We start from the raw sequence: 22,908 nt of genomic DNA, 5'->3' as shown, positions 1-22,908 counted from the left end.
CTCAGCAGTTGGACAGTAAGTTAAGTAAGTTGCCATTCATTGAACAATACCGCACAGCAACAGGCTCTTCAACCCACCCTGGGATCAGAAACCCAGCCCTTCGATGTGGGAGCAAGACCAGGAAGATATTTGCTCTCCTGATCTTCCCCCACGCACCTTTGAGATTCCTCACGAGAAATGACGAGACAAAGAGTAAATCCAACAAAATATGGAGACGTATTCTAAATAGATGCAAATGATATTATTAAGTTCATATGTTTCCTGTCATTTCACCCATATTTTTGATGTTGCTGAGGCAATAGACAGTAGAGCTAATAGGACTTGATGTTTCAACCCCTGTAATAAGTCGCAGTGGGATTGGAGTGGTGGAAGGTAGGGTAGGTACGACATCGGGGTCATCAGGTGGGCACCCTCCTTCTTTGACGTTTCATTGATAAGCCCACAACATCTCCAAAGGGCTCAACGGTGATACCTGGCGTCCCAGTTACACCCCTTCAATTCCATAACCCTCCTGTCTTCATCTTGCAGCCCAATTATTCTCTCTCCTTTTGATCCAAATCCAATTGCTGCTTGTTTCTGCAGAATTTGATAATGATTTGATAGATTGTTGGAGGGAGCGACCCCTCACCCCCATTTTCTTTAATAGCCTGGGTCATAGATGTAGCAACAAATCCCCTGCATCCCACTTCTACTGGGAGAATCTTGGTCTTCCAGCCATTCGGGGCAGCTTCAGTTGCCAGTTCAGAATACTTGGTCTTTTTCCTCTCATGAGCTTCTTCAACACCATCTTCCCATGGAACTGTCAATTCCATAACGCATGCCAACTTAGTTGTTGGGGACCACAGGACCATGTCTGGCCGGAGTGTTGTGGCCGCAATGTCTGGGGGAAACACAAGCCTTTTTTCCTAAGTGCACTTCCATTTTCCAATCCCGAGCAGGCTCCAGAATGCTTGCATCCATTGATGTTATCTGGTGCTCTGGAGGTTGGCCTGCTGGTACAAATGTTGTGAAGTGGACATTTCCTGCCGATGTTGGTGGGGAAGCATTTGTGATCTTGCGCCTCTGTTCCAGGTTTGATGCCAGCTGTCTGAGAACTTGGTTATGCCGCCAAGTGTAACACCCTTGGCCAAGGCTCATTGTGCATCCTGTTAAAATGTGCCTTAGTGATGCAGGTGCTTGGCAAAGGGAGCATGCGGAGTCTTCTCAAGAGAGTCAAGAGTCAATTTAATTGTCATTTGGACCCCTGGAGGTCCAAACGAAATGCCGTTTCTGCAACCATACATTACAAACACAGAGAACCAAGACACAACATAATTACATTTAACATAAACATCCATCCCATCGCTGTGATGGAAGGCCAAATAAACTTATCTCTCCACTGCACTCTCCCCCCCCCCGATGTCACAGTCAAAGTCAGAGCCCCCGGCTGGCGATGGCGATTGTCCCGCGGCCATTAAAGCCACGCCGGGTGGTGCGAGGTCGCACACCGGGTCTTGATGTTGGAGCCCCCGGTGTGCGCTCGCAGAGTCCGCGGCCATTCCAGCCGCGCGGGGCAGTGATGTAGGCCCGCCTCTTGCAACTCGGGCGGGGAGAAGTCGCCGTTGCAGATGCCCCGAAAAAGCGGTCCCCCTCCAGGGTTAAAATGCCGTCGTCCACAGAGACCTGTTAGTGGAGCCTCCGACTCTCCGGCAGCAGCAGCAGCAGCAGCAGCAGCATCAGCAGCAGCAGTGCTCCTCCACCGCTCCACCCGCTCCGGACTCGGCCAGCTCCGCGACGGCAACGGTGAGTCGACACCTGAGTCCCCGGTCTCTTCCTGTTGGAGGCCGTTCCTCGTTGCGGCCTCAACGACGACTGAGACCCGACGAGGAAAGGTCGGGTCTCCAGTGCAGGGAGAGATTCAAAAAGTTTCCCCCCCCCTCCCACCCCCACCCCCACCCCCCCACACACACCCCAACATAAAATAACAAAAACTACATAAAAACACAGACAAAAAATAATAAAAACGCGGAAAGGCTGCAGAGGCCGCTGCTGGCCAGAGCCGCGCCGCCTACCGAGACCACTGCTTCAGGTTCTGGGGTAATGGTAGAACATCATAAGTGGCTCTGATGAGAAAACTTAGCCGAGATCCTTCCATTTGCCAGAAGTCATGCCAGCTGAGTTTCCTCTTTTCCAGGCTCTCCCAGTCAGTCCATCGGCCCTTGGCCATTGAGACGGCCTTGGCGTGTCGCTCTGCCTCCTCCCGTCTTCTCACCTCCTCCACCACGAGCCGTCTCTTCTGCACTGATGTTGCCTTGTGCCATTGAGGAGCTTTTTGGATCCCGAGCCCGGCTCTCCCGTGTTGGACTTGGCCAACCATATCCCGGAAATGAAGAGCAGACTTAGCACTCTGAACAGCTTGAGATGGGGTCCACTACATCCCCGTTGCCACATGGGGGGCCGCTGTTCGAATAACAGTATCTTCAGATTCAGTGAGGGTCATGGCCAACCATGCTTTAGTGCATTTGAACTCTTCCACAAGTCCTGCAATGGGTAATTGCAATTTGCCACTCCCGTACAGCCCGACAGCACTTAAACATTGTGGAAATCCAAGCCACTGTTTCACATGTGTTCTGATCATTCTTTCCAGCTTTTCCACTTTGTTGATGGGGATTTCACACATAGTTAAAGGCCACATGACTCTTGGTAGTACGCCAAATTGGAAGCACCACAGCTTGAGTTTTCCTGGTAGCAAGGTCTTGTTGATGCGAGCTTTGTGCGTGATGGTATATTTTTTGAGTTGTTCAAACTCTTTCTGAAGTTAAAGCGTTTCTTTGCAATTTATCTTTGCATTCTAAGCACTGAGGTAATACTTTGCAAATGCTCCAGAAACCTTGGAGACTGGAACCACTGCCATGCCAGGATTGGGCTCAGTGGTCTGTTGCATTCATTGTTTATGCATTTGCAGACAATTTAACTATTAGATGGAAATTAATGTAGATACAAGGAACTGCAGATGCTGGTATACCCTCCTGGTCTGTATCACCTTTTTAACTGCAGTATTGGTATACCCCCTGTTCTCTGCCAGCTTTTTCCCTGCCCCCCCCCCCCCCCCCCCCCCCCCCCCCCCCCCCCCCCCCCACAATCTGAAGTGTCCCAACCAGAAAAGTCACCTATGCATGTTGCATGTTCTCTAGAGGTGCTGGCTGAGTTACTCCAGCACTTTGTGCCTTTAGGTGAAAACAATGTATGTCTGAAGTTAAATAATTACTTGGGGCAGGTGCTTCCCAGTTACTGTGATGCCCTCTGACGTCCTCTCCAGAATCTGCCAGACTCTGTCATAAAAACCTTTTGGAGTGCGGTTTAAAGAGCCATCAAGATGTCGCCTGTTCAGCCATGACCTGAAGGGAAAGATAAGTTCTCTGGTTATTATGTACTCCTGATGATGTTAAATGTCCACATTTACTGCACAAGTCACACAAATATAACTTTCATCGTTCATTTAGGGCGAGTCACAGATTCTACAAATGAAATGTATGAAGCAAATCTTGAGGCAGAAACACCATATACAGAATTAATTTAAAAAGTACCAATTACCTTTCACATTAAGCAAAAAAAAAAAAACTGTAGTTAAAAGAACAATTTCCATTTGAAATTTTGCAATTTGTTTTCTAAAAGTAATTGGTATATTTGCAAATACTTTAATTTTATCACCACAGCTGCTTGACGTATTTTGAAATGCCAACAATATGAAATAAAATGTGTTTAGAACGGTCTTTTTAATCTTATGGGCAAAGGTAGTGAATCTGTTCCAATGGTTCTTTATTATCACGTTTACATTGGACAGTTTCATTGATTATCTATCACTCACACAGTCATGAGATGCCATATTGTGGCACCATAGACAATAGTCCAACGGAATAGGATAAAGCTTCGCCTCCTTGCTGTAAAGATACCTCTTGAATTGAGTTTGAACAGTTACTTTTGATATAGATATACATTAACTAGCAATCTTACTTAGTGTATAAGTGGCAGCTTGAAAATAAAAGTGGATGGGTGACGTTTCGGTTTGGGACTGAAGTCTGGAGAAAGGTCCCAACACAAAACATCATCCAACATCATCTTTTTCTCCAGTGATGCTGCCTGACCGCTGAGTTACTCCAGCACTTTGGGTCTATCTTCGGTATAAACCAGCATCTGCAGTTCCTTTCTACAAATAACACCGGGGCTTCTCTTCTGTAGATATGAGGAAAGTAGATCAGCCCAACCTTTACCTCCATTGGTGAAGGAAGCCAACCACACAGATCTGGCAACCTCTGTCACATGGGTTTCCCTTTCCTGCCCTCGGTTGTTATCAGATGTCAAAAGAAGAGAATCTTTGGCATCCGGGAGGGAGAAGTCTTCAAGCTGATTGATCAGTTAATGGATCAGCAGTAGAGCAATCCAAAAATGTATTTTAGTTTAGTTTAGAGATACAGCGCGGAAACAGACCCCTCGAGCCAAGCAGTGATCACCCCCTACACTCACACCATCCTACACACTAGGGACAATTTACAAATGTTACCAAAGCTAAATACCCGACAAACCTGCACGTCTTTGGAATGGGGGAGGAAACCAGAGCACCCGTACAGGACCAACGTGGTCACAGTGAGAACGTACAAACTCCGTACAGACAGCACCCGCAGTCAGGATCAAACCCGTCTCTGGGACCGTGAGGCAGCAACTCTACCGCTGCGCCACTGTGCCGCCCAAACCGCACAGTTTTACCAACAAGCGTTTTACCAAGGTCAACATTAAGATAGGAAATACATGACATTAAGCAGAAGCTGAAAAGTCAAAAACATAACTCAAAACATTTTTTTTCCTAAGAATTAAGGAGTTTTGTAGTAATTTTCTTCAGAAATCAGACGCTACATATAAAATTAGTAGCCTCAGGTCAGAGATATTGCTGTTAGTGTTATTAGGGTTTACTACACTGTTGAAACCTAATCTACAGAACCTCAACAGACAACCTTCAAGTCAATAAGGATCCTCAAATTGCTGATAATTATTTTTCAAGTTTCGTTCAGAATGACCTCTTGCATAAATCTCAAAAAAATTAAGTTATAATCTATGTTTTTCATTTCCTGGTTCTGGGAACTGTTCAATCTGATTTATTTTTTTATACAGAAGATGGTGGGTGTCTGGAATGCTTGCAGGGATGGCAGTGGAAGCAGATATAGACAATAGGTGCAGGAGTAGGCCATTCGGCCCTTCGAACCAGTACCACCATTCAATGTGATCATGGCTGATCATCCCCAATCAGTACCCCGTTCCTGCCTTCTCCCCATATCATCTGACCGCTATTTTTAAGAACCCTATCTAGCTCTCTCTTGAAAGCATCCAGAGAACCTGCCTCCACTGCCCTCTGAGGCAGAGAATTCCACAGACTCACCACTCTCTGTGAGAAAAAGTGTTTCCTCTTACAGTAGCATTTCAGAGGCTTTTGAATAGGCACGTGGAAGTGCAGGGAATTGAGGGATATGGATCATGTGCAGGCAGAAGAGATTAGTGTATCTTGGCATCAAGTTCAGCACAGACACTGTGGGCCGAAGGGCCTGTTCCTGTGCCATACTGTTCCATGTTCTATCTTTTTTTTTAATATTTTATTTTATTAGAAGTAAGCACAGTCATATGGCACCAAAGTGCCTAATATATATTTTCATAATACATTTTATGTACAACTTCTTTTTTTTTTTTTGTTATTGAAAAAAGATGAGAATAAGAAAAAGAAGTTAGATAGTAAAGGATAGAAAGATGTGAAATATATAGTGTGTGAAGAAAGAAAACGAGTAAATGAAGAAAGTTGAGAGAGAAAATAGTGAAAAGAAAAGGAGATCATTATTTATAATCTTGACCAACCCTTGTCCAGTCCTGAAACAGTTATTTTTTACAATTGTGTTGCACCATACGATTCCAAAAAAACGACGAATGGAGACCAACTCGTTATGAATTGGTCTGATTTATCCATTAGGAGGAATCGCATTTCCTCAAGATGAGCGGTGTCCAACATACTTGCAATCCACATTTTAAGCGTTGGTATTGATGTACCCTTCCAAAATGTAAGTATTAATTTTTTTGCTATTATTAAACCATAGTTAAGGAATAGATTTTGAGATGTGTTCAATTTATTCCCATCTTCCATTACACCAAATATAATCATTTCAGTATTAGGTTCCATTCTTGTCTTGAATAATTTTGTAAGTATTTCAAAAATATCATTCCAAAATCTATAAAGTTTTATGCAGGAAACTAAGGAGTGTGTTATAGTAGCCTTTTGGGCTAGACATTTATCACAAGTGGCGGATATATTTGGATAAAATTTGTTCAATCTTGTTTTTGAATAATATAATCTATGTACAATTTTAAATTGAATTAGATTATGTCTTACATTAATTGAACATTTGTGAATATATATCAGGTATTTTTCCCATTTAACCTTCGTAATTTTTATCATTAATTCCCGTTCCCACTCTTCTCTAAGTACCTCTGTCGATGGTAGGTCTATATTTAGAATACTATTATATAAATAGGATATTAATTTTTGTGAGTCAGCTTCAATATTCATTGCTTCTTCCAATAAGTCAGGAGTTACTTTTTGATATCCTTGTATATATTTTTTCACAAAGTCGCAAATCTGAAGATATTTAAAATATTGGTTGTTTTTCAATTTAAATTTTAATTGTAGTTGTTGGAATGATAGTAGGTTTCCCATTTCTTACATATCCCTGATCCTTCTAATTCCGAGACTTTCCCATTGGTTATATGTCTTATCAATAAGAGATGGTTTAAATAAAGGGTTATTCGCAATTGGCATTAACAGTGATAGATTTCTTAATTTTAAAGATAATTTTATTTGTTTCCAAATTCTTATTGTACCATATATAATTGGGTTCTTCTTATATATTGTGTTATTCAGTTTTTTTGGGGAAAAGAGGATCGTTCCGATATTACAAGGATGACAATCCTCCTTCTCCATTTTTATCCATTCTGTCTGTTGGGTAGAACTATCCAACCAATAAATCATATTCTTAATATGCACTGCCCAGTAATAATACATAAAATTCGGAAGTGAAAGTCCCCCGACCTCTTTTGGTTTACATAAGTGTTTTTTTGTGATTCTATGTGATTTATAGTCCCAAATATAATTTGTAATGTTAGAGTCTAATTTTTTTTAAAAATATTTTGGTATATATACCGGTATAGACTGAAATAGGTATAGTAATTGTGGTAGGAAGATCATTTTTATTGCATTTATTCTACCTAATAATGATAAGGGAAGTGTTTTCCAAAATTTAATCCGTGTATTAAGTTTATTTAATAAAGGTATGAAATTAGCATTGAATAATGCTTTATATTTTCTAGTAATCTGAATACCCAAATATTTAAATTTTTCTGTTGCGATTTTAAAGGGGAACTTCAGTAAGTGTGTAGGTTCTTGAGGTTTTAATGTCATGATTTCGCTTTTGTTCCAGTTTATTCTATATCCAGAAAAAGACCCAAATTCCTCTATTAAGTTTAATAAATTTGGTATGCTCGTTTGTGACTTTGTAATATATAAAAGTATATCGTCTGCATATAATGAGATTTTATTCTTTGAGTCCCTGGTATTATAGCCCTGAATATTCGGATGAATTCTTATACTTTCAGCCAGGGGTTCTATCATAAGGGCAAATAGCAGGGGTGATAGTGCACATCCCTGCCTATTACCCCTTGATAGTTGAAATGTTTGAGATAACATGTTATTAGTTAAAATTCTTGCCATCGGTTTATCATATAATAATTTTACCCATGTTATAAAATTCTCTCCCATATTAAATTTTTGTAGTACTTTATATAAGTATTGCCACTCTACCTGATCAAATGCTTTCTCTGCATCCAAAGAAATAATTGATATATCTTCTTCCTCTACTTTAGGCGAGTACATTATATTAAACAGGCGTCTCAGATTATTAAATGAGTATCTTTTAGGTATAAACCCCGTTTGATCAGGGTTTATCAGTTTACTAATATATTTGCTTATTCTACTTGCTAAAATCTTTGCTAAAATTTTCTGATCTGTATTTAAAAGTGATATAGCTCTGTACGAGCCCGGATCTTCTAAATCTTTATCTTTTTTTGGAATAAGCGTAATAGTTGATTCTGTTAAGTGTTTCAGGTAGTTTGTTTTCTTTAAAAGCATGGGAGTATAAATTAAATAAATAAGGGGCCGTTATCTCCTGAAATTTTTTATAAAATTCATTATTAAAACCATCTGGTCCCGGTGTCTTACCATTTTTCAACGATTTTATTGTTTCACCTATTTCTTTGATTGTAATTTGAGCTCCTAGTTCCTCTTGTTCCAAAGGGTCCAGTATTGGAAGATTACAGTTATCTAGACATTTTTTTATTTTACTATCTTCTATTTTAATTTTAGATGTATATAAGTTTTGGTAAAATTGGGCAAATCTATTATTAATATCTTTAGGTAGTATTAGTAATTCGCCTTTCTCTGGTTTAATTTTGGTTATAGTATTTTCCCTTTCTTGTTTTTTCAATTGGCGAGCTAAAAGTTTATGTGGCTTGTCACCAAACTCAAAATGTTCCTGTTTTGTACTTTGGAATAGTCTTATTACTCTTGCCGATAAAATTCGATTAAGTTTAAATTTCAGTAATACTATCTTATTGTGTTTATCTGTCGTGGAATCTTTGGCATTATCCAACTCTAACTGTCTGATTTCTTGTTCTAACAACAATTGTTCTGTCTTATTCTTTTTATTTTGAAAACTTTGATATGAAATTATAATTCCTCTCATAAATGCCTTAAAAGTTTCCCATAATAAAGAAGGCGAAGTACCTGGTATATCATTTGTATCGAAAAAAAGTTTCATTTGTTGTTTTAAATATTGATAGCCTTGCACATCATTTAAAATATGTGTATTAAACCTCCAAAAAATTTTTTTACCCGGCATTCCCTTAAATTTTACTGAGAATGTCAACGGAGAGTGATCTGAGATACTACTAATGTGGTATGTTGGGTTGTTTGTATAAGGCATTAACTTCATGTCCACTAAAAAATAATCAATTCTTGAATAAGTTTTATGCACCGGAGAGTAAAACGAGTATTCCCTTCCAACTGGATTAGCAGATCTCCATACATCTATTATATTAGTATTTTTTATATATGTATTTAGAAGTTCGCTAGTTTTAGATTTTAAATTACTCTTCTTTTGTTTTGATGATTTATCTAGATATGAATCTAAAACACAGTTAAAGTCCCCCCCTATTATCACATTTTGGTAATTAATGTGATAATAGGGGGGGACTTTAACTGTGTTTATCTTGCCTTCTGGTGGCAGAAAGTGATCAAGCAAAAGCTTTGGGAAAAGAATCATCACTATCTAAAAGGTAGACTAAACTGCTGAAGAAATTCAGCGGGTCTGAAGAAGGGTCTTGATCCGAAACGTTGCCTATTTCCTTCGCTCCATAGATGCTACCTCACCCGCTGAGTGTCTCCAGCAGCTGCAGTTCCCTCTTAAACATCACTCTCTAAAATGCATTTGATTTATGTTAGTAACCTATAGGCTTAAAAAGTGAAGATTTTTATTTAAAACTTCCACAAATGTCAGCAATCTTTTTATAACTTTGCTTAATACTGCCGTATAAATATGCTACAGATTGCAATTCTCTAAATTACCCTTATGATCAATTACTGCTCTTGAAATCGATCACAATTCATCTTCCAGTTCTTCTGGCGTTCAGATTATTAGTTATGAGTTCAAGTGCCACATGTGTTTGTTCTTACAGGAGTAAGAGGGCAGGTCAGATGAAAGTTTGGCTAAAGGGATTCCTTAGGAGGGAGGGCTTTGGATCACTGGGACAATTTCTGGAGAAGGTGAGAATTGTTTAACTGGGAGATCGTAGATGGTAGGAGAACAGATGGAGAAGGTGTTGAAGAACATGGAATATTTGCTTCATTAGCCAAGCAGAACTTACAAGCCAGGAGATAAAGTTGCAGCTTAATATGACATACGTTAGAACATAGGTTAGAACGCTTAGAGCACTATGCATAGTTTTGGCTCGCCTCACTATAGAAAGGATGTTTGAGAAGGAACTGCAGATGCTGGAAAATCAAAGGTAGACAAAAATGCTGGAGAAACTGTAGAGAGAGCGTGAGAGGAGTGGAGTGGGGCGGCAGCTCGCGGGAGCCCGAGCGGTCTGTCTAAAGCAGCGGAGGGCCGCGAGGGGAAGCCCACCCACCAGCGTGACAGACGATCAGGCGGGGGAGACGGAGAGGAGGGGTCCCTTGTGACGGCAGCCACGGCCACTTTTCCACCGCGCTGGTCATGAGTTAAATCTCTACCGGAATATGTAAACAAATAATCGTTCGCTCGTCGGTTTTTCGAGAAGATGTCATTATACACAAACAAACAAACGCACACACGAGCAAACGCACACACATCCAAGATGTGACTTTTGGTAGTTATTAGACCAATTGGGACCCGTTGGGTCCCGTCCCCTCAACGCGCAGTTATGGAGGGGGGGGGGCTGCAGCATCACACACACACTAACCACCCCACACACATACACAGGGGGGGAGGGGGAGGGGAAGAGAGAGAGATGGGAGGAGAGAGGGTGAAGGGGAGGGAGAGGGAGAGAGAGAGAGGGGAGGGGGAGGAGGGAGAGAGAGGGGGGAGGGGGGAGAGAGGAGGGGGAGGGGAGAGAGAGGGGGGAGGGGGAGAGAGGGGGGGGGGGGGGGGGGGGGGGGGGGGGGGGGGGGGGGGGGGGGGGGGGGAGGGGGGGGGGGGGAGGGGGGGGGGGGGAGGGGTGAGGGGGGTGGAGGAGAGAAGGACAGAGGGAATGCGGAAGGTTAGGGGGAGAGAGAGAGGTGAGGGTGCGGGGCAGATGGGTGGAGTAAATGGCAAAGAATGGAAGTGAAAAGGAGACAAAATGATACCAGATAAGGAGAGGCATAACATTAGAGGGAGGGAGGGAGGGAGGGAGGGATATGGGTGTCAGGAAGGCAGGGAAAGAGGAGGAATAAAAGGAAAATGGGAGATGAGGATGGGTGATGAGTGTACAAAGAAGGGAGCAGGGGCTGGGGCTGGTAGGAGTAATATGTAAGCACTGGTTGTTTGTATTTGGAGAATTCATTGTTCATACCGTTTTGTTGTAGACAACCCAAGCGGAATATGAGGTGTTGTTCTATATGTGCCTTCTAAAGGGCATTGATGCAGAAATATGTGCACATGACTCCAAAAAAAGGTATGTTAATAGGCTTCTCCCAGAAGATCGCATCATTTTGGCAAATTTCTGGATGTCCTGTTAGAAAATTCCTCCTTTCTGTGATGGGGTTTTTATTTGCCAAACAATTTATTATGCAGAAATCTCACCCCCCAAACCATTCAAATGACATTAACAGCTTTGCAACACAAAAAAAAAGTCTACAACAAGAATTTACACCTCCCTCCCTCCCTCCCATCATGGTCAGGGCTCGAAATTACCGGTTGCCCGGTTGTTAATGGCCATCTAAAGTCCCGCCGGGCAACCTAAAATCCGTGTCATTTTGCCCGGCTTGATACTGTAGATACTGGTTTATACCGAAGATAGACACAAAAAACGGGTGTAACTCAGCGGGTCAGGCAGCATCTCTGGAGAAAAGGATTAAGTGACGTTTCGGTTCGGCGGCGGAGACGGCTGTAGTGCGGGGTGACGGAGGGTCGGAGCGAATGACGGGCCCCGCACAGCAGCGGCTCCACCTCCTCCCGCACTCCGCCTGCCCTGATAGCGGCCGCTGCGTGCCACTCCGCCTACGGCGATAACCGCTTTCAAAACCCTTCCGCACGTCGAGGCCGGGAGGGGGAGGCCCCCTTCCGCCGTCTGAAGCATCTGCACCGCTCGGCCCTACACCTTCCTGTTGGCTCGTGGAGGAGGGGAGGCGGTGGTGAGGAGATCCCAACTGCCTCCCCCTTTGGCGGCGGCACTTGGCAGTGGACAGGGATGGCCAAGGGAGCGGGACAATGATGCCGGTGTTGTCCGAGGAGCGCTGACCTTCCTTCCTCCCCACCTGCTCTGCCCCTTCCCCTCTCTCTCTCTCTCTCTCTCTCTCTCTTGTACGCCCCCTTCCACCCCACCCCCCCTCATCCTGGGACCCTGCCTCTCCATCCCTCACTGATCCTCATTCCTGCCTCTATTCAGTCCTCACTGACAACCCCTGTGCTCCCCGCCCCATCTATTCATCCTGCACTGATCCCCCGATCCATCCTGAACTGATTATGTGGGAAGCGAGAGTGTTTCTGTACCAATAGCAATAACGGCCCATGCTATAGCCATGTGATGATAATTTTCGGTCCTTCACAGAAAACATGCTTGCATTAGTCTGTAGTGTGCATGGCTAAGCATATATGTTACCATGGTCCAGGGTTTATTGACACAGGTTGATCATACGCTGAATAATTCAACCACATTTTTGTTTGGAAGTGGAAAGAAATAATAGAAATTGCATTCATTGCAATGTGTAAAAAGAGTTGAGATACTGTATTATAATTTTGCTGCATGCCATTGTGGTACATATCATGTCTTGATTGGTGAATATGTTTAGTTTGTGACTTTCTTAGAAGCTGAAATAATATGTGAATTCCAACTGGTGACTACGCACTTTGTCCGAGCACATTATCGCATGCGTCATGCAAGCCGTCTTAAATGACCACCTAAACTGTCATTTGGCAACCTAAAAAGCTGCCTAGGATGCCTGACTGGCAACAGAGAAAAAAAAGTTAAGTGAGAGCCCTGCATGCTATAGGAAAGATGCCATTAGGCTGGAAGAACTGCAGAGAAGACGTACAAGGATGTTGCCAGGACTCGAGGGCCTGAGCTATAGGGCGTGGTTGGGCAGGCAAGGACTTTATTCTGTTGGGGCGAGAGAGGCTGAGGGGTGATTTTATAGAGGTGTCTAAAATCATGAGAACAGATAGGGTGAATGCACAGATTATTTTACCCCGAGTATGGGAATCAAGAACTGGAGGGCATAAGGTGGAGAAGAGAAAGATTTAATAGGGCCCTGAAGTGCACTTTTTTCACACAGAGGGCAGTGGGTGGGTGGAATGATCTGCCAGATTAGGTAGTTGAGGTATGCACAATGACAACATTTAAAGTACATTCGGACAATTTCATGGATTGGAGAGATTTAGAGGCATGTGCGTCAAATGGGACTAACTTTGATGTGGCATCTTGGTTGGTATGGACAAATTAAATGAATCAATTAATTAATACTGGACGAGTTGGGCAGAAAGGCCTCTCTCTGTGCTCTGTGACTCTACCACAGTTTTACTGATTCAGTAACAATACTCATTTCAAGCTGTAAGACTGATGCTTCTACTATGCTATGCCCCATTAAGAGCTGTCTGTAAAGATTGCACTCGTGAAGTTAAATGCTGACAGCTGCATGAACTTAGAACACTACATTAGGGAATGGCGAATGGTGACTGACAGTATCAGTTTCAATATGGTGCTACACTGGGAACCTGAGCAATGTATTACTTTGCGAATAAACCTGTCGCTTTCAAAAGTCGTTTCAGAGCAATCCACAATTCCAGCTTAACATTGTTAAAACATTGTAATTCAATTTCTAGTTCAGCATATCCATCGAAACTCAGAATCTCTTTTGATATTCAGACTGCAACATTATTTAGTTGGTTCAGATTACCTTCCCTTTTCATCAGGCTGCAGAATATCCAGTAAAAGCTTTTTAACATCACTTGGCGACATCTGGTACAGATAATCTGCAGGTAGATCTCCACCTCGGGCTGCAAGAGCATGTTCCATAGCATGGATGATCCATCTGAAGCAGATTAGAAAACTCATACTTATGACAATACTCACGAGATAGCTGAAAGACCACAGTGTTGAATTAACCAACTATCGAACCATTAATAATAATAGTAATAATAAATATTTTATTTTCGGGCGCCTTTCAAATCTCAAGGTCACCTTACAAAGATTAAACAGAAGAGAAAAAAAAACATATAGTCGGAGAAAAATAAATAATAAGGACATCATCAATACACAAATTAAAGATAGAAATCGCTCCAAAGACACAAACTCAAAAAATCAAAAAAAAACACAATGTGAAGAGAGAGCAGCGGCAGCTAAAGCGCGCCAGCGTCCACTCTCTCTTCCGACAGCCATCTTGGACACAGACTAACAAAGTACCTTACACACAGAAAAATCATCCCCCCCACAGTGGTTACCACAGTGGGGGAAGGCACAAAAGTCCAGTCCCCAACCCCAGTTCTCCCAAAAGTCAGGCCTATTAAGGCCACCGCTGTTGCCTCAACGGAGGCCCGATGTTCCTGGCCGTGCTAGCCATTAAAACAAAGCAGATTTTAAACTTCAAAGAACAACGATCTGTGGCATTATGACACATCCATTCTATGTACTTTTACTGACAGTTTCATTAAAATCCACTGCATTGAAGTACTTTGATGTTAACTCAACCTGAGGTGGGAATGGGAACAATCATTCAGAAGGATGCCATTTTGGAACTCACAGAAGTCTTTCAATCATTAACATTTATCTTAAACAATCATGTCAAGAGTGTTATTGTCATGTCCTGAAAGTGAATATATATATATATGTGTGTGTGTGTGTGTGTGTGTGTGTGTGTGTGTGTGTGTGTGTGTGTGTGTGTGTGTGTGTGTGTGTGTGTGTGTGTGTGTGTGTGTGTGAGCGCACACACACACACACACACACACACACACACACAGCTGCAAGAATTTCATATATGTACATTTTTAACAATAGACAATAGGTGCAGGAGTAGGCCATTCGGCCCTTCAAGCCAGCACCGCCATTCAATGTGATCATGGCTGATCATCCCCAATCAGTACCCCGTTCCTGCCTTCTCCCCATATCTCCTGACTTCGCTATCTTTAAGAGCCCTATCTAGCTCTCTTGAAAGTATCCAGAGAACCGGCCTCCACCGCCCACTGAGGCAGAGAATTCCACAGACTCTGAACACAGAACTTTTCACATATACTTTGCACTATTATCGTCAATTTGAAGATGTTAGTGCAAAGTAAAAAATAATGTCCCGAAGTCCCTGTAGTTCAGAGCCTATTTGGAAGTTGTAGTGTTTAATAGCTGATGGTTGTAGGGAAGAAGTTGCTCCTGAACCTTTGCTACCTATTCATGTAGAAGTCCTGACCCAAAACGTCACCTATCCATGTTCTCCAGAGATGCTGCCTGACCAGCCGAGTTATTCCAGCACTTTGTGTCTGTCTGTCCGCTCACTATCCCAATCCATATTTCACTGAACTGCATACAGTTTCACTCTGCCTTGGTTACAATTTAACACCCGTCATCATTCACTGGGATTTATTCCCCACTCCATTACACCAAGGTCATCAATACTCTCAATCCTTTGGTTCCTCCAGGGGTCGACTGACAATGTGTCATTGCCGATTGGAATAAACCGGCGAGGTATTGACAAGTTGTTTGTTGGGAGAGCAAATATGTCAGCTTCATCATTAATAACATTGGAGATGTTGATCAGGTATGCTTCACGCAGGGGCACCACTTCAAGCAGAGTGAGTGCAGCTTATTCCCCTTGTACAATAAAGAGCATTTTTGATCAGGAAGGAATTCCTTAAGGATCCAAAACTAATCCAAACATTTCCCCCAAGAAACATTTCGGGATAACAATACAAAGTCCGTTTTTTTCTAGTAATCCTACACTGTTTCAGAACATGTGGAGTCAAGAAACTCTTACCCACCACCTTATGTTTGAAAACGTTATTCCCCTAGGTCCCTTTATCAGCAAAGTTGCTACGAAGAGCATCGTTCCAGCAATCATCAGGCTCTTGAACACTTGAGGTTCTATGAACTATCATTGATTACAATGAGGACTTAGGGTCTTTTTGTACTGGTATTGTGAGTCATAATCATACAGTGTGGAAACAGGACCTTTGGCCCGACCAACATGTCACATCTACAATAGTAGATGGGATATCTACCTACCTGTGTTTGGCCAATATCCCTCAAAACCTATCCTATCCATGTACCTGTCTAAGTGTTTCTTAAACATTGCAATAATACTCACCTCAACTACTGACAGCTTGTCCCATACACCCCCCACACCTTAAACCTATGTCCTCTGGTGCTTATTAATTTAATTAGTTTGTTTATTGTACATTTTCTGTGTGTATTACATTGTGCTGCTGTAAGTAAGTATTTCGTCATTCTGTTGTTGACAATTGCCAACACCAATGACAATTAAAAACTCTTCACACCCGACATACAAATTCCTGCCAGGAGTTTCTACAAACATCTTTGATACCTACATTTTAAAGTACAATCTACTTCATTCACAAAAGCACCAAACACCAGATATGTAACATACCCAATTCTAAATTTCAGCATGCCATGGAAGAGTTCTGGAGAATTGGAGATAAGCCAACCGATATGGATGACAAGTTCTTGCTGAAGGACCGCGTCCCGTACATCATGTTTGGCGCACTTAGTATAGACAATGTTCTTTATTTCCGTTGGAGATAGGGGGTTTGAAATAACCTCTTCCTCTTGGCCAAATACCCCAATTGTCACCTGTTATGTCCAAAATCAGTGAAGAAATTGAATGAAGGTATACTGATATGAACAATGTTTTAAATATAATGATTTAGACTGTAGCATTTAAGATTCTCTATAGATGTTTCTTCAAAAGAGATCTCCTCAATAACTTTCAATAAAAAACAAAAAAATAGCATTTCTTCTATAATTATATTTATGTAAAATGCATCTCTAATGTGTATAGAAAATGAACTCAGTTTTAAGCAGTGTTTTTTTGTGACGGTACAACATACTGGCACTTCTAAAAAGTGAAACGTCATTGTTTTCTGGCCACTTGGCACGTATGTTTACTGATCGTGCAATGGCCGCCCCTTGTCTACAAAAAGCACGTTTTTTTAAGCAATAAATGGCTACAATCACAACTAAACTACTTGTACAACTTTAAACATATTTGGGTTCAAATTCATTTTATATCATTGAGAAATTGTGTTTCTTCATTATTGTGTGGGGGTGATAATGGTGACAGCTTAAATGGAGGCAGCCTAGAAGCTTGCAGCACATTGCAACAAACCATGCACAATATCCATTCACTCAAACAGCCATGTTGAATATGATGAAAGGCCTTTACAGCACTCCCTATCAGATTCCTTTTGATATCCATTTTGGTTTTAATGTGTGCTGGCTAAAGAAACGTAAAAAATTGTTTCTGTACCTAATATAGCGGAGATCAGTTGTTAATATGAAAATATTCTGATCGCAACATTTTTTAAATGATGTTGCCAGTCTAAATCCTAATGAGTGCAGCTGTTATTTAGCAGTCCAGCTGCACTATAAAAGAACAAATTAATTAGCTTTCACAAGCTAGAAGCTTACACAAAGAAAAGTGCATTGCTTCAGAGTTTTATTCTTCAATTTCTGCATAAATCATGGGCATTTCATGCAAAATCATGCCAATTTTCTACGTATGACAGCATGCCAATATGAGTTAAAACACGGGGCTTTCATCCATGGAATCTGGGCCCGAGTGCAGTTAGCACAGTTGAAAAGAAATTATCTACTTTTGCAATGGACATTCAATTACTCTGGAGATGCCTAGCACAATGGATTTCAACAAATCTGCTCCAGTCTCCAGCACAGCAAAAATTGCCCATCATTTTCCACATGATTTGAAAAAAACTTAATTCAGAGGAGTTGAAAGGACACATTTGTTTGGTTTAATTTAGTCTAGAGATACAGCACGGAAACAGGCCCTTCAGCCCACACCGACCAGCGATCCCTGCACATTAACACTATCCTACACACACTAGGGACAATTTACATTTATACCGAGCCAATTATAAACCTGTAGGTCTTTGTAGTGTGGGAGGAAACCGGAGATTTCGGAGAAAACCCATGAGGTCACAGGGAGAAGGTACAAACTCTGTACAGACAGCACATGTGGTGGGATCGAACCCGTGACTCTGGTGCTGAAAGCGCTGTAAGGCAGCAACTCTACCGCTGCCCCACCCTGCCGCTATAAGTATGGCCTGTGCATGGTGAAACAACCACAGTACGTCCAGAGGTGGCAGGAATATTTCAGATCGAGTCTGACACCGCAATCTTTTGGATTGAGGAAATGAACGAGCTGCAAACTAAATCTGAATGTTCCATTCATCAGATCAGCCATTCCTAATCTGCATGTCTCCAGATTTTACTGGAGAATATAAAATTAAAAGTGGGAATTGTTCCTGCTCATGATTCTGGCTACTCCTCCAAATTCAAGATGTTTTCAGACTGTGGAATACATTGCATTTCTTTCTAATGCTCAGGGAAATGGCACTTGCCATAACGACAAATATTGGGCATGAAACTCATTGTTATTTGGGTGGATTACTTTATAAGGCAAGGAAAAGTTAGACTTGGCAGTCGCAATTTAAAAATATCTTGTTAATTTACCCGATTTACCCATGATATGTAGATTAAAACATAAAAAACTCACAAATTTCAAATAAACAGAAAAAGTGACATTACCGTGAAGCTGTTATATAGTGAGTTGTATACTTACTTGTTTACCCTGAACTAAAGCCCTAGTAATTGATGGAGCAAGGCTGTCCACTTGTTTACCTAATAGACTCGCTGTGAAGCGTACATTAGACCTGGTAAACAAAAAAACATCATTCTACTAGATGTTGTTTGCATAAAATAATCTACAGGCAACTGCCCGTACAAATTTCCAAAAGTATATTCCATGAGATAACTGAAGCCTCTCTCACCCCAGAATCTTCTAAACAGCTGGATAATGGAACTGAAATTAAATATCATTAACTTTACTCTGTAAAGAATAACCAGACACTGAATAACCAGATAGCAGAGAGATCCAAGTATTTGTATCCAGAGATCATTATTAACCTTTGCCCATTCCCCGAAGTAACTCAGTGGGTCAGGCAGCATCTCTGGAGAACATGGATAGGTGACGTTTCAGGTCAGGACCCTTCTTCAAGTTTCCCTGCTGCCTGACCCTTCAGTACCTCGTGTCCAATTACTTCAGTACCTCGTTTCCATTTTTGCAAACTGGCATCTGCAGTTCCTTGTTTCCCCATTTGTGACATTTTATCTGACTTACGTCTTTGACTCTTCTGATAGCTTCTGTCACCTGACGTTTCCTAGTCCTAGTCCTTGTCCGATCCATTTCATTTCTTATCATGGATCACCTTGGCTCCACATCTTACGTGTCTGTAAAGACAACCTTTGTTTCTTCTTTGAATCCAGTCTTCATCCACTATCATCTCCCTTCGTTCTGACAAGGTGACTTCAATCTGGAGCATTCACTCATTTCTTTCCCACTGACATGGCCTGGTCAACATTATCATCTTGAATAACATTACCTTTCGCTCCTCCATTAACAAAAGGGAATCAAAGAGGGCTACCTAAACACATTTCTGGGAAATAAACAGAGGACACTTTGTCAGAATGGATGGTGATGGTAGTGGACAAAGACTGGCTTGCCCACCCTTCAAAGAAGGCAGAGTTGTCCTGACAGAAACACAAAGTGTGGAGGAATTTGTGGTTAATGCTTAAAAAACAATGACCTCAAATCTTTAAACCGTGTGTCCGCATTATAGATTTTCCCACAAGGGGACGTCCTGTCCACTTTCATCCCATCAAACCCCTCATGAACCTTCCTAATCACTTGCAGACTAATCCTTTGCGATCCCGATCCCGATCCCTTTGCAGCTCAGAGCTTTGTAATATCTTACCATTTAGATAACACACCGCCCCAATACATTTGATGGCACAATGACCAACTTTGCATTCTCCCACATTATGCTCCACTTGCGTTATTTTTTTCTAAGTCCTCTTCACAACTTACTTTCCTACTACCCCCGTGCATTCACAGCACATTTAGAAATCCTACATTCAACCAAGTCATTGACATAAAATGTAAAATGTTGAGGCTCCAACACGATCCCTGAGGCAAACCACTTGTCACAGCTTGACAACTGAAAATATCCTGTTTACGCCTCTATATTATGCCTCCAGGGGCGGCACGGTGGTGTAGCGGTAGAGTTGCTGCCTTACAGCGCCAGAAACCCGGGTTCCATCCTGACTACAGGTGCTGTCTGTATGGAGTTGTGCGCTTTTCCCGTGACTGTGCAAGCTTTCTCCGGGTGCTCCGGTTTCCTCCCGCACTCCAAGGACGCACAGGTTTGTTGGTTAATTGGCTTTGGTAAAAATCTGTAAATTGTCACTAGTGTGCAGGATAGCGTTAATGTATGGGGATCACTGGTCGGTGCTGACTCGGTGGGCCGAAGGGCCTGTTTCCACGCTGTATCTCTAAACATATGTTATACAGCACAGAAACAGGTCCTTCAGCTCAACTTGACAATGCCAAACAAGATGCCTACCTGAACTAGGCCTGGGTGTTTTGCCCATATCCCACTGCACTTTTTTCACTCTTGTTCCTATCAAAATGTTTTTTTCAAACACTGTACTTGTACCCATCTCTAGCAGCTTGGTCCTCATTGTGTGGTCCCCAGCTCCCTTTTCCCTTTCAACTTAAACCTCTGCCCACCAGGCTGAGATTCCCTTCATGAGCTAATAAACAGGTTAGCTGATGAACCCATTGACAGAAACTCATTATGGTGATCAAATTAATTTGGCCTTGTGGCCAGGGGTTGCTTCTAGAATAAATAATATTATGGAAACTCTATTTGTAGTAAGCTTCAATTTTGCCTAAAATTTACCTTGCTCATTAACTGGTTTGGATAATCTCGAGAAATAATGTTGGAATTATTAGAACACTAAGGAAACTGTGCTCCAATAGTCATGGTGCATCACAAGCTTGTGAGCACGTCTTTCTTCCTTCGATTACAACTCTGTCCAACTTACTGGGCTCGGCTCAGCTCAGCTACAGCATTAGGAATAGTCTGTTAGCCACTGAATATATCAACTAAAAACAGATTTCATTTTAGTTTATAGATACAGCATGGAAACAGGCCCTACAGCCCAACGATCCACGCCCACCATCGATCACCCGTTCACACTAGTTCTGTGTTATCCTAAATTCACTCCCACACACAAGGGGCAATTTACAGAGGCCAATTAACCTACAATCTTGCACATCTTTGTGACATAGGAAGAATCCCGACCACCCAGAGGAAACCCACGCAGTCCCAGGAAGAACGTGCAAACTCCGCACAGACACACCAGAGGTCAGAATAGAACCCTGGTCTACGAGCTGCACCACCATGCTGTCCACTAAACAAGCTTTTTTATTTCACCAACTAGAAGGAGAAAATATCAATAGCACCGATACACATGTATTGGATTTTACTGTGAGGAATTGCACTGTTTGTGTCTGAAAATAAGTATCTCTTGAAGGGTTAAAAAGAAGCTAAGCCCTAGCAGCTTTCAGCTTGGTAAATCAGTTCCATAAATCCCCTGTAGTATTTAAAATTAGCTGGTGACCCACATTTCATTGCAAGAATATGCTACAATGCATAAACTACTCGACAACAACTGCCAGTAAGCTTAGCTACTTCTTGAAAGCACTTCCTTTTCAACATCACACAATATTACTCTTCATGTATAAATAAATATTCCTGCACTGATAGGAGGCTTGTGAGGAAGCAAGATTTACTTTTCATTGATCCTTCCTGTTTCTACCAACATATTAGTCCTAATTATGCAGAAACCAATGTGTGAATCCTATTTAGTGGCTCTCTTTCCCTGTTTAGGCAGTGCATCGAAGTAATGAGTATGAAACTTGGAATAGTGTGCCATGTCCCCGACACAGATTCTGAATGCAGTGGTTTCACGAGGACAAAGTCCAAGGAGAAGGAACCCATAAATGGGTAGAGACAATTGCGTGAGGTTTAATGAAGGAAAATAAACGTCACACAACAACAAAAATAAAATCCAAGATAATTAGAGAGGTTAAAAATAGTGGACCGTCTTGTGTACAGATAAGTGGAAAAAACCTGGAGTCATTGAAAGGGCTAGGGCAGTGGTTCTCAACTTTTTTTGCCATGCCCCACCTAATCACCTCTAAAATCCTGATGCCCCCCCCCATGTGGTGATATATAATTCTTATCATTTAAAAAGTGAACTCCGTTTCAGCTGAAGAAACTTAAAACGCCAATACCTTGGTTTAAACAAGCTTCAAAAGAACATGGCATCCATGAAAAAGAAAAATGAAATAAACAAAAGACAGTTAAAGTTCTGAGCAAGAAATTACTAAAAAATCAGTCGCGCTCTATTGCCCCCCTTAAAAATCAAATTGCCCCCCTGTGGGGCATACGCCCCACGTTGGGATCCACTGGGCTAGGGTGAAAGGGCAGGTGTTGTACTGACGGAACGTTGGGCGGGAGAGATCAAACTCATCGCACCAGTCTTAGTTTAGTTTACAATTATAGCACAAAAACAGGTCCCTCAGCCCAACCAGAAATCACCCATACACTAGTACTATCCCACACACACTAGGGCCAATTTACAATCGTTACCAAAGCAATTAATTTACAAACTGCTACGTCTTTGGAAGGCAGGATGAAACCAGAGCATCTGGAGAAAAACCTAAGCGATCACAGGAAGAATGTACAAACTCTGTACAGGCTGCACCCACAGTCAGGGTAGTACCCGGGTCGCTGGTGCTATAAGGCAGCAACTCTACCGTTACACCACCATGCCACCCCAAACCTCAGTCCTGGGCTTTCTTGACCATTTGCCCCTCTGAACGACCTACTCACCTCCTCTCCCATCCGTGTAAGATACAACAGCATAGAAGGAGGCCATTTGGCCCTGAGTTTATGCCGAGATGCAAATGGAAACCAAAAGCAGACTGGGTTATCAGCTTTTGGAACACCCACATAG

General features: G+C 42.1%; 1 protein-coding gene across 1 annotated transcript in view; it reads right to left on the bottom strand.

Annotated features, from left to right (window-relative positions):
* The window catches only part of phkb (phosphorylase kinase, beta), a 149,354-nt gene that overhangs the window by 5,745 nt on the left and 120,701 nt on the right, over window positions 1-22,908 (bottom strand). The window contains exons 28-30 of the mRNA XM_055648385.1: window positions 16,394-16,596; window positions 13,700-13,834; window positions 3,248-3,377 (exon numbers count right to left, since the gene is read on the bottom strand). Of these exons, the coding sequence (XP_055504360.1) occupies window positions 3,248-3,377; window positions 13,700-13,834; window positions 16,394-16,596 (468 nt within the window). The remainder of the gene's footprint in view (window positions 1-3,247; window positions 3,378-13,699; window positions 13,835-16,393; window positions 16,597-22,908) is intronic.

The sequence above is a fragment of the Leucoraja erinacea genome, chromosome 17, assembly GCF_028641065.1.
Source record: "Leucoraja erinacea ecotype New England chromosome 17, Leri_hhj_1, whole genome shotgun sequence".
Classification (NCBI taxonomy): domain Eukaryota; kingdom Metazoa; phylum Chordata; class Chondrichthyes; order Rajiformes; family Rajidae; genus Leucoraja; species Leucoraja erinaceus.
This window is presented reverse-complemented; position numbering and strand designations above follow the sequence as displayed.